General features: G+C 38.7%; 1 protein-coding gene across 1 annotated transcript in view; it reads right to left on the reverse strand.

Moving 5' to 3' along the window:
* The window catches only part of LOC143211224 (uncharacterized), a 392,388-nt gene that overhangs the window by 34,134 nt on the left and 345,332 nt on the right, over positions 1-12,922 (reverse strand). The window contains exon 4 of the mRNA XM_076428690.1: positions 10,399-10,569. Within this exon, the coding sequence (XP_076284805.1) occupies positions 10,399-10,569 (171 nt within the window). The remainder of the gene's footprint in view (positions 1-10,398; positions 10,570-12,922) is intronic.

Consider the following 12,922-nt stretch of genomic DNA (forward strand, 5'->3'; position numbering starts at 1 on the left):
CTTCTTTAAGGCATGGTTTACGTTGTATTTTTGTCCAGAAGAATTTAAAAGTTGTTGCACACGTCTTGTTGTTACTGGGAGCTCCAATTCAGCTCGAAATTGTGCTGCATTTTTCCTTTCCTTGGCTGCAAACGTCATTAATATTGAATATTGTCTTTTTGACTATTTTTTATTACTACCTTTAAGATGATTTTTCCCGTAATTTTCACGTAAATTGATATAATTATTAATCACAGTATATGACCGATTAGTTTTCTTAGCAATTGCGCGATTAGAGCAGCCCATATCTTTATAAGCATCGATTGATGCTTTTTCTTCACTTGTTAGTACTTTTCCTCTCGGCATTCTCATACACGTGAATCAAATTATAACAAACAGGATTTCTGTGAGTTCTAAAACTAATACTTTTAGAATATTCGCAGTTTTCCGTAGTTCTCTGCTCAGAATACAGAGAAACACTAAGTGACTTTATAGAAACGTCGCACTTGTGTTCTGCACCACACAGAAAAAAATCAAAACAAACGTAAATAGTAAACATAGCGGTCCAGAGTACGCAGTCCCTCTATCCGAGTGTCTAAAAGGCACAAGACCAGATACGATAAATCAACAAAAATGGTGATATTTTTAAAATATCTATGAAAAAGAAGTTGACTTTATAGAAATTTCGACCACTGTACAATAACCTGAAGAGTAGAAAGAAACCTTTAGTTGCAATATTACGATGAACAACTCGCAGAAAAGAGCAAGCGTATCAGATGGTACCACGCGTTGAACATTTTCACCTTTCCTCCCGGTGTATCAGGCGTTTCAGATATTCCACATAAAATTCGCTTCTTCCTTTATTCACCGGCTGATGGAAACTCATGGAGATATACTCCCGCGAGGAACTAGCTACGTTGTCCGTAAGTACTATCTCAAGATCCTCCAATATAAGGACTCTTACGTCGCAAGTTTGTAAAGAAATTTTGCCTGTGTAAGTATACTCTGCAGCCCGGTACTGTAACCGCCCGTGCTCGCTCAATTTTCTCAAGTGTTCTCAAATTCGTGCGCTTTATTCAACGTGCGAATATAAAAGACCAAAAAATAATTTACTTGAAATTTCTTCCAGTTTCAATTTAATACATTGAGTCGAATCACTTAGAATTCGGCATCCAGATGTTTCTTTCTGCATTATTCAGAAAGCTGTGTGTGCACGGTGCTGCAACTTCGAGGACTCTTTTGACCTTCTACATACAAAGGACGATCGCTAAAAAATATCGAATATCTTCCCCGGTTTCATTAAAAATCAACAGAGTCGCTCGCGCAACGGGATTCTCGCCAGCTAATTAAATGAAAAGATGGGTAATTCCGTCGTTAAGAATACCACTCGATGAATTAATATTCACGCTCACGTGAGAAAGTGGCGCAGAGTTATCATCTATTTCAAGGAATCTCGCATGCATAGAAAACGGCATCCGTCCTGCAGCTGGCGTGACGGTAATATGGGCCATGCAAGGTCGGTCGTTATGTAGCCGCGTATTTCGAGAAGAAGCTAATTAGGTGTACGCCCGTTTTCTCCATCCTTCTCGCCCCTCCTCTGTGTCTCATTCCCTCCTGTTTCTCTACCCGGTTGCTTGCACTCTCGTGCACATTCTCCGTTCTCTTCATCATCCGACCGAACGCAAAATGTCGTGAAACCGTCTACGTGCACGCGATTTAACGTGTCCGCAACTGAAAACTGTTTGACAACCCCCAATGAAATCTCAGCGGCTCGTTAACGTACGGATCGAGCGTGTCTATTCACACGTGACTGCTGGAATTCGGCTGCAGGCTACAAACATAGCGAAGCGACATCGGCTCATGCTTATTTCTTGCGAACATACTTCTTTTTCGTGGCCATACGTCGTGCCGGAGGGTGGAAATAATCATAGCCACCTGTGGTGAGAAATTTATTTAATTCAATTTATTAAAACATATTTAATGCACATTAGAAAAGTTTAAAAATATATTTTACATGTATTCGATTTATTGATCATTATTTGCCTCGAAGGAATGGATCACAATTCTCTTGAGGGTGAGGAACACAGTAGATCCAACATTTTTGGTAGTAAATAATTTTAGATTGCATTAATTAACGTCTAACGGCGAAAATATTTTACATGAAGGTATCCCTTTTATTTATTATTAATTATAGTAAAGCGATATCAGCTCATGTGTGTGTGTGTGCTTATTTCTTGCAAACATTCTTCTTTTTCGTCCATACGCATACGTCGTGCCGGAGGGTGGAAATAATTATGAACGTTTGGGGTGAGAAATGTATTCAATTCAATTTATTAAAACATATTTAATGCTTATTAGAAAAGTTTATAAATATGTTTTACATGTATTCGATTTATTGATCATTATTTGCCTCGAAGGAATGGATCACAACTCTCTTGAGGGTGAGAAACACAGTAGATCCAATATTTTAGGAAGTAAATCATTTTAGATTGTATTAATTAACGTCTATATTTATCATTATTTACATTGAAGTGAAAGCAACACCTAATGTAGGTTTAAATAAAAACTCTCACAAAAATATTTGTCGATGATTACTTCTATTGTAAAGTGGAACGAATCCTGAACGAGGGCTGAAATGAAATATATGTCTGGTAGAATATTTGAGGAGCTACTGAAAACTAAAATATGAACTATTTCAATTGGTTTTTACTGGCAAATGGTCAGTCTGTTTCAGATACATACGAGGCAAAGAAATAAAAATGTACCGGAATATTCGGACTCGCCTTTTCACAGAATAAAAATCGCAGTGCGCGCGACTCGCGCTCGAAACCATACGAACAAAAACTTTGAATTTCCGTGGACGCGTGACTACACGCGAATAAAATAAATATTATCGCACAGTCCGCGGCTAAATTCAGCGAATTTCGGTTGGAGCTGATGGGGCGAGCGCAACAGCAAATCGAATATTGAAAATTATGCGGATTATTGGAGGAAAAAAATCGAAACCGCCACCGCAACGATCGCAATAATGTTCCCGCCACGCGAGATATGCACGCCGATTTTAATAGAATAACGAGTAATAATCCAATGCAACGTCGTCGCAATAATATCTCTCTTTCTCTCTCTTGTCCGTTTAATTCCACGAATAACAAAGCAAATTGCTCGGGGATAACGCGGGCTGCTACCAACAAAAGATCAAATTTCATATAAAATGCCGCGTCCATGTGTTGGGGGAAGCAATAACGGATGGCTCGGTTTCCGCGTTCTACCAATATGACACGCGTCCGAACCTATTTGCCGGAAAAGTCGTGTTCTTACGCGTTTGCACCGGTCGGTATATACAGGGTGTGCGAAAAATCTACTTCTCCGAAGGAGCTGATTGCCGAGGCTATTTCAAACAACTTTTTTCTTTACGAAAATCTTCTCCGTGACTTCGTTAAGGAGTTATTAACGAAAAACACGCGGACCAATCAGAACGCAACTAGAGCGGATGGACTCCGCCTCTGCGACAGGTCCCATTGAGCGCGGCGTTGGTATTGGACGAGCCCGAATCCGTCTGCTGTAGCTGCGCTATAATTGGTCCGCGTTTTTCGTTAATAACTCTCCAACGAAGCCTCGGAGAATATTTCAGTAAAGGAAAAAGTTATTTCAAATGATTTTGGGAATCTGAAACTGTATCTTCCGGATGTTTGTGGTTTCCTTATTCTCATCTAGAAAGCTGGAGCTCGCTACAGCAATTAATAACTCGGAGCTGCAGTGTTTATCGACGGCATTATTCTTACTTCTTCCATAATTATCTCGTTATCCGGCCAGCAGGATAGTGATATTATTTCTTGTTTGCCGTAATCCCTCACGGGATTTTCTTCATTATTTTCGCTTTCGTACGGTGATTCCTGGCGAGAACAACGGATTCCTTCGCGACCCACGTCAGAAAAGAATTACGACGTCGGGATATAATCCAATCAGACTGTTCTATTGGGGAGATTGTAAACGAGCGTGGGGAATAATTGGTAATTATTATTAATAAGTGGAGGAGCGCGTGGCTTCGATTCTTCAGGGGATGCTTGCGAAGTGACAAATTCATGTTTAACCCCTTGCCTCATGATTTATTTCACAGCTACAGTGATCAGAACTTCTTTATCATTCATTGTATCCTATAAGATAAACAAAATTGGTATCTATCGATCGCCTATATTTTCTCTAATGGCTAAATAACAATAAATTAAAATAATAAGATTTATTACATCTCAAAGTTTTCACCGTCAAACACAGCACTCCTAACATTTATTATTAGACTGCGGATCTTTATGCAAAATAAAAAAATATCTGTCGATTACATGCCACATAAGCTAAATAAAATTTTCTTTCTTCTTTCAATTATCTTATTGAACTGGAATTAATACGTTGATGTTTTCAAATTTTTTAAATATGTTCACCGCTTCGAATTGTACGTACCAATTTTTGTTATAAATGCAGAAAATTATTTGCATCTTTATGCAAAATAAGAAAATATCTGTGTCGATTCCAAGCCACAGAAGCTAAATAAAATTTTTTTTCTTCTTTCAATTATTTTATTGAACTGGAATTAATACGTTGATGTTTTTAAATTTTTTAAATATGTTCACTGCTTCAAATTGTACGTACCAATTTTTGTTATAAATACAGAAAATCCGCAGTCTATTTTTTTTTAAATTAGAAGAGACAATGACAAAGAAAGCCCACAATTTTTTCAGTCACCACTTGCGTGTACAGTAATCCCCATTCGGCTGGTGATCATTGTGCATTCCGGAAAGCCAGCGGCCTCTAATTTGCAAAGTGAGCGGTTCTCCCTTCCACTTCTCTAATTAAATCGGATATTCAATGAGAACAGTCCGCGTCGAGAATTACACGTGACCGTAAACCGACGTAAAAACAATGAAACGACCGGAAAGCCGCTAATTCCACCGGAAATCGGATCGAAGAAGTCCTCAACAAATCGGCGACACGATCGCGTGAAACAAATCGGAATACATGTTTCATTAGACTGCGATCGGCGACAAGCATTAACGACCGCGTGCGATGTAATTGCTACCTTGGACGAGCGTAAATGAGCGATTCTGCGTTCCCGTATAGATTACCGGCCGAAACGGTAATTCTGATTTCAATATTAACGAGTTAATGCGACACCGAAATCACCGGCGGCGTTAATTTTGTTGAAATAACGTCCGCAAAATCTTTCCTGGAACGTGCAGTATTTATCAATTCACCATCCGAAATGATTCTTCTGCCAGTCAGGTAACGATAATAATTATTTTGGTATTTTTGATTTCAGCGAAATTAATTTACATTCAAAATAAAATAAAAGCGTCAATTATTCGAAATTACAAAATGTTGGGATCGTTCCAAAAATTGTTTAAAAATTCTCTGAAATTCGATCAGACATGTAGTTTACCGGAGAACCTCGAACAAATTAAATTTTTGCAATTATTAAAAAATCAGCATACACGAAAGATCTACTTTCTCAACACGCAGCTTCAATTCCTCCTTTCAATTCCGAGCGAGAAAATTGAGATTCGCATAATTTCTCGCAGGGATAGTTCCCGAAAATACGGCAGCGGTGTTCATTATCAGCGATTAGCATGCCGGGTGGAGCAGTTAGTCGATGCGAGGAGTTAGGTTCGCTGGGAACAAGAAGTTACAAACGAGTGCGGCCCTCCGGTGGTCATGCTTGCGGTCAGATAGAGAAAGAACCTGATGAGTTGCGTGGTTCCGGAGTTATTTGATTATGTGAAGGCCGGGTCGGATGAGCGACGTTGTGGCTGTCGGTGCTGAGGTATTTTATAAATTGCGGTCGAGCGACTGTCGCGTTGTACGCGATGTGCGTGTATTTTAATGTAAACGAATGCAAATAATCCTGTATGATGAAAAATTCTCGCATTTCCGACGTACAAGTACGCGCTTTCGAGATGATATTTTTGGGGCTGACTATGAAAGGGGATTAGGTGGTGCGTACAGATGATTATTCCGCGTCGTTCCTCATTTCGGAACGTAACTTTGCAACGGAAACGCTACAGAGAATTTGGCTGGAATTTGAATTCTTCATTATCTTGTAATTTTTTTCCCTTCTAGAAAACTATAGTACAGTAGATCCTCCATGCCGGCAAAACCCTCCGGGGGATTCGTTTGCATTTATCGTAGACGGGACACTATTTTTTGGAGCTTCAAAGGCCGAGCCGAACGTAAAGAAGGACAGCGTGTGTCAAGAGAGACCGCGCGCGGGCGAAGCGCCTGCGACTCTCCGCGTCTCTTTCTTTCCCATACGCTGTCCTTCCTTGCGCCCGAAACGTTCATCGTCAATTATACCACTACATAGTTCAGTCGCCAGGTAGTTTTACCTGGAAAGTATTCCGAACTTAATGAAATTTGTGGCACGTCATTTTGGGGTACTCTTGGGGTGTCGAATCTGAGTTTTCGACCTGGAGGACCCTGTCCTAACTTGGGGAGGGGGAAAAAACCACGATTTTTGTTACCTGTTTATGGTATTTCGTTTATTACTCAAAAACTATGGGTCCTACGAACTTTTCCTTTACATTTTTGAAAAGAGCATTACATTTCATTCTAATTTCACTGATCCAACGTATTTTTTGACTCAATGGGTACCGAGAGACAGGTGTTCAAAATTAGGAAATGTTTCTCAAAATGACATTTAGAGTCTTACAATGTAAGGGGTGTACATAGTATGTAGATTATGTGTAGATGTGTTGAAAAACTAAAATTATGAGCCAAAAACTTGCAATTTCCTGCTAAATGTCACAATGTGTGGCTCAAAGTGTTATTTTGAGAAACATTTCCTAATTTTGAACGCCCGTCTCTCGGTACCTATTGGTTCAAAAAATACGATAGAACAGTGAAATTTGAAGGAAATTTAATGCTCTTTTCAAAAATCAAAAGGCAAAGTTCGTAGGACCCATAGTTTTGGGTTATAGACGAAATACCAAAAACAGGTAACAAAAATCGTGGTTTTTCCCCCTTCCCAAGTTAACACAGGGTCCTCGAGGTCGAAAACGCAGATTCGACTCCCCAGAGTACCCCTAAAGGACGTGCCAAAATTTCATTAAGTTCGGAATACTTTCCAGCTACACTAAATACAGTTGAAATTATATCGCGTTTGGTCTTATTTTAATCAGAAATATATTGATGAAAGTTTCATAAAAAAATAAGTAATAATAAGAAAGATTTAATATTAGTGTTACATTATGAGGACGCGCGGGCTTTGAACTGTGCCGACGACTGCGACTCTCCGCGTCGCATTAGTAGTGGTTCACACCGATATACCCGAGCCGAGATCAGATTACTATAGTGGAGGGGATATTTTTTTTGCGTTTATCGTGTACAGCCTTCTTGCGTTTATAGAGGATTTACTGTATACTGAAACGTACTAGAATATACCATAATATATGCAAAGCCTGCTTTAAAAAATCGCTGGTAATTAAAGTACCTAATTTATAAAGAAAATCACAGAGCAGAGAGAAATTTGTGTTTGAAGAGAACGTGGCCGAGTAAAAATCGTGGACGTAATCGCACTCGTAGCGTCACGGTAACATTTCATTCTTATCGATCATGTAAGCCTCTGTTGTATTTATTTGACGCCCGTGGTTTTCCTTCGTAAATTCACAATCGCAGATATTTCAGCAGTCAGGTTATAATTTCTCGAGGTTCCGCTAGGTTTTATCTTCAGATCCTGCCATTCGTTTTTATACCATAGATTTCCCAAGCTGGCGAACTGTGCGCGCTAGATTGCGTATAATACAAGGGCGTTTGCTAATAGTACTACAAGTCCTTAGCGGTCTTTGATTCCGGCATTCTATGGCCTTTCCATCAGCTGCAAGTACACGCACTCGGCATTGATTTCGATCCTCTTTGAGCTTGGGACCTTTCTATAGGTCGGGATCAATGGTCCTATTCATGGCACTACTGGATCTTGTTCAAACACTATTACGATCACATTTTTTCGAGTTCCGTGAGCGTTTGTTATCGGATTCAAGTCGTAGGAAGCTTTCGACTCGATTCGGATGACTTCCCTTCGTTCAGGACGCTATAGTTTTGTGCCCTTAATGTGCTCGTGAATCGGAAACATGGTAGCATAGCCTCGAAGCATTTTTATCTTTTATCTAACGACCGTTTAGAAATGTTTTAAGTCACTATTTTATTATACAGAGGTCCAATTGGAGAGCTGTATTTTCGTATGTCAAATTCTCAGTTGGAACAAAATTGTGGAACACGTAGTATGAGGAGAGTGACCTTTTTTTTGGTTTTCACGGTTTGCAGCTATTTTATACTGCATTTCCGGGTAAAATAAAAATAAAAAATTTACCTCTTTCATAATTTTAATGAAGTCCTAATAATCAGACTGCAGATTTTAATGTAAATTAAAAATGAATAAACATTTACATCTTCCATTAAATAAATTATATTCCAAGAAATTTCAGTCTTTGCTCATTTGTGTTATAAATACATAAAAAATCGGCATTCTTTCATATTTTAAAAAACCACATAATATCGCCATACAACCGCGAAGAAGGTTTTACATTATATACGGGAGCACAGAAAATGTGCGAACGCGATTCGATTTTTCACTGTAGCCCGACGATCATTTTTAATGCCAAAAAATTGCTATCGAAACTCCTGCCAACTGCAGGAAGTCGGGCTTCGAATAAAAGTTCCGAGCCGCGGTATGTCTATTTATTTAAAAGCAAATTAATGTCACGGGGAGCCCTGATAAAATCTGTCGGTGGCCTGCGAATTTTCCGGGCGTGTTGCAGGCAGTGCGCTGTCCATCGCATTGTGCGGCGAAATGCATTGTTTGAGGGCTCTCCTGCGGCGGGATCGATCGTCCGTTGCGAAATTCACGCGAACCAGACCGCGTTTTTACACGTATATCGATCTATTAACGCATGCGGGTAATTCGCCGCTCTTTTCTACCCGATAATCACGAATATACATCGACCGATCATTATACGCTTATCGGTCGATCAACAATTTACATTAAAATCCCGGATTTGCTTCTGCCCGGCGGGCAACGACGAAATCCTTGCCAAAAATGCATCAATCCCTCGATCTGTTATTGTTTCTGATTTATAGAACATCCCCGCGCATTATTTTTTTAGTTTCTAGAGCAGGTCCATAAAGCAGATCCATTGCCAGATAAAGAAGCTTGAAAATAGTGTTTTTCGATTCTTTACGTATTTTTACCGTCCCGCCTTCGATCTACATTTTCGCCATGAACGCGTAAAATCCGCAGTCATAAATATCGCGTTGATCAGGATGCTCGGAATTTTCGTTGTTCCTTGTCGAATGTTCACCATTGTCGAAGGGCATGTCTGATTTTTATCCAGCTTTTCCGACATCCGTTTTAAGTAGTTTTTGTTACTTTACAGAACATCCTCGCGCACTATTTTTTTAGTTTCTAGAGCAGGTCCATAAAGTATTGATAAAGAAGCTTGAAAATAGTGTATTTCGATTCTTTACGTATTTTTACCGTCCCGCCTTCGATCTACATTTTCGCCATGAACGCGTAAAATCCGCAGTCATAAATATCGCGTTGATCAGGATGCTCGGAATTTTCGTTGTTCCTTGTCGAATGTTCGCCATTGTCGAAGAGCATGTTTGATTTTTATCCAGCTTTTCCGACATTCGTTTTAATTAGTTTTTGTTACAAATATTCCGCCGATGCCGTATTTAACGAGCTGTCGAAGCTGTTGCGTTGGCTACATTGCGTGGCCCTTTTATATTTGAAGTGTCTCTCCCAGTTGGTCGAGTACTATGCACACGTTACTCCAATAATGTGCTTTGAAAGAATCGTTTCGTTGGCGATTGTAATATTTAACGAACTGATAAAGATTCCGCGTTAATTGTATCGCCCGCTGTGTTTACTCGTTCATTGTACATACGTTATAATTACTTAGGGGTGGTTTGGTATTATTTGCCTTAATTATGGACGAGGAACAATCATACGAATGATTGACACAAGCGTCAAATTATCTGGAGAGAACGGGCTATAACGCTTCAATTAATTTATTTCGAATCGCCAGGTATTTGAATTATTGATTTCTTTGTTTCACACTCGACCAACACGTTCATCTGGATTTTGGAATGTTTATCCCCGATAATGAGTGATAAATAAATTAATATTCCGTGTTACGGTAAAGTCGCAATTGAAAATTGTTTAATAAGTATCAGTGTTCATAACGTTATGTCCCTGAATAATTGGCGCGAAACGATTGCGTGAAAAACATTATAAAATTATATAAGAGAGTACAGAAGAGATATAAAAGAGTACTTAGATTATTAATTTCTTTGCTTCACACTTGTTCGACAGTTTTTTCCCGCTTTCTGAACATCTATGCACGATAATATTCTAAAAATTTAATATTTGCTCACCTTTATGCCGTAATTGCTTTCCTCGTATATGATTGACACGTAACTCCAGTTCATTTTCATCACGATGTCCACCATCGCTTTCACCTGATAGTGATCGCTCGGTATAGTGCGCGAGAAGTACTCGAACCGTTGCTTGTTCGACAGCTCCGGGCTCGTCGAGAAGAACGACACCTGAAATCGAAGTTAACAACACTTGTCAGTCCAAATTTATTATCTATTCAAGGTGGAATAACAAACTTTTTAATCAGTTTATCACGTTCACGAATTTTCTCCACACTTGTTTATTATATTTAACAGGGACCAAAAATAATGGTTATTATAAAATTTTCTACGATAAAAATCATTAATAAAAAGTTAATTAATATGGAAATTTAAGATAATATACATAAAATATAAAGACTAACATTCGAAGAACAAAATGATTAAAAAATATCGATTTTTATACTTTTTGGTTGCAAATAACAGTTATTAGTTCCCAAAAAATTGGATCATCCTCGATAACTGTTATCGATGAGAGAAGTTCATTTCGATCACTCGTAACAGTTATTTATTTTAACATAGGTTATTTTAGCAGAAATACTTGTTCTTTTATGACTTTTTTTCTTTTTGATTATAACAGTTATGGTCCCTGATATTTAATAAATCCAGAACTTGCTAAGTATTGGTTAGGGTACAGTATTGTTAATGAATTTAATACTGTATACATACTTTACATTAAATGGAAAGAGAATATTTTGTTGTTCTTCAAAAACTTCTTGAAGAAATCCCGTATTTTAACGAGTCAGACTCGTGATGAAGATTTTAACAAAGTCTAACAAATATGAACGTTACGCGTTTCTTTTTAGATGAAATAAAATACTTAATTCGTTTGTAATCAATAGACTGCGGATCTTTATGCATTTACAGCAAAATTGAGTAGATGAAATTCAAAATTGTTGGAAAACTTTTAAAATTGAAGATATCAATATACGGTTTCTCCTCTGTTAAAATCATTAAGGGAGGAAATAACATGCAATTTGGTTTCTATTTCTTGCAATCGATGCAGACAATTTTTATTTTGCATAAAGATCCGCAGTCTAGTAATCAATATTTAAGAATTACGACATTTTTGGGGATGAAGACGTTTTTTAATCGCTGTAACCGTAAAGAAAATGTTACGGCAACGGGTTAATTGGATTTTGAACAGTTTCATTATCGAGAAAGAAAATCAGTAAAAATTCCGTAACAGTTCCTGGTTCTTAATAGCGGTGGGGAGTATATGGTCCGTGACTATACCATAAGTCGCGAAACTGATTAAGCAGAAAGTTTTACGTCATGCCGAAGGCCAGCTTCTCCAATTCGGTGCAGTAGAAAAGGTCGGGCAAGGGTTCTACAGGGAAATTTAAGATGGTAATAAGGTTTTTTAATCAGCGTGGCTGATATAGTGTTCGAAGGTGTCTGCGACTATCTTCGGAAAGTTATCGCCGTAGAAAATTGTAGATAAACCTTGCCCTTATCGCGCACTTTCAATTATCGTAGACCCTCGACTACTTTCTCGCCCGGTGGCCTTATCTACTCGGAAGAACAACTCGCTGGGAGTAAGCTCAAATATCAGCGGTGGACTAGTTTACCGATCTACTTCGAACCAGTTTCTCGTTATGGGATCGCCAGAAATTTTCCCATACGGATGAAAACTTCCAATTACACGACACAGTTCCGTTCACCCTCGTGAATTTGCATGAAATGCAAATACGAATGGGGGGAATACAATCAAGTTAAAAATTATTTCGCCCTAATCAAATTCATCTTCCGCTGTCTCGGGCTTAAGCGGGCTCCTTCCGGAAGATTAAGCTCCTCGGGAAGTTTTTAATGCGCGGTTAAGGGTGTGGATTTAAGTCTTATAGAAATTTAATTTGGGGCTTCTTAATGAGCCTTCCTTCTTTCTTGAGTTATGCTTCCGGGAAGCTCGTTTGATGGGTTTATTATTGGAATACAATAATATATTAACTTCATTAATATTAACAAAGCAAATATTGAGCAAATAATAATTAATATTGGAATAAAATAATCCCCAAAAATGGCTGCACGGTACGAATTAATTAAAATATCAATCAGAGAGAGATGCAAAATAAATGTTTTCACTAGATTGATCGAAAAGCCTACAGAGATCGCGAAAATGCAGTCGAGTCAACATTTTGCAATTTCGGGAGACCATAATTCATCCTCGATTTGCTATGTATCCAGGATTTAGAATGCGTCTCATTTAAGAGCCGAGACGGAGAGCGGCTGATTAATTGTCTCGGTCCAAAGGATCATTTACGCAACGCGTCGCGCCGTTATCCTCCGAAGAGACATTAATATAGCAATACCATTAATACCGAAAATCCCACGAATTCACTCCCTCGTCCGTGAATTCATTACCAAGCTTTGATTGTTCTAACCTCTTCTTGCTCCACAGTCGACAAAAGGGGACGGCGAAGAATGAGAACGGTCCTCGATTCCTGGATTCGTTCGCGAACATTAGTAACAGATATCAAAATGATTC

This window comes from Lasioglossum baleicum, chromosome 8, assembly GCF_051020765.1.
Source record: "Lasioglossum baleicum chromosome 8, iyLasBale1, whole genome shotgun sequence".
NCBI lineage: Eukaryota > Metazoa > Arthropoda > Insecta > Hymenoptera > Halictidae > Lasioglossum > Lasioglossum baleicum.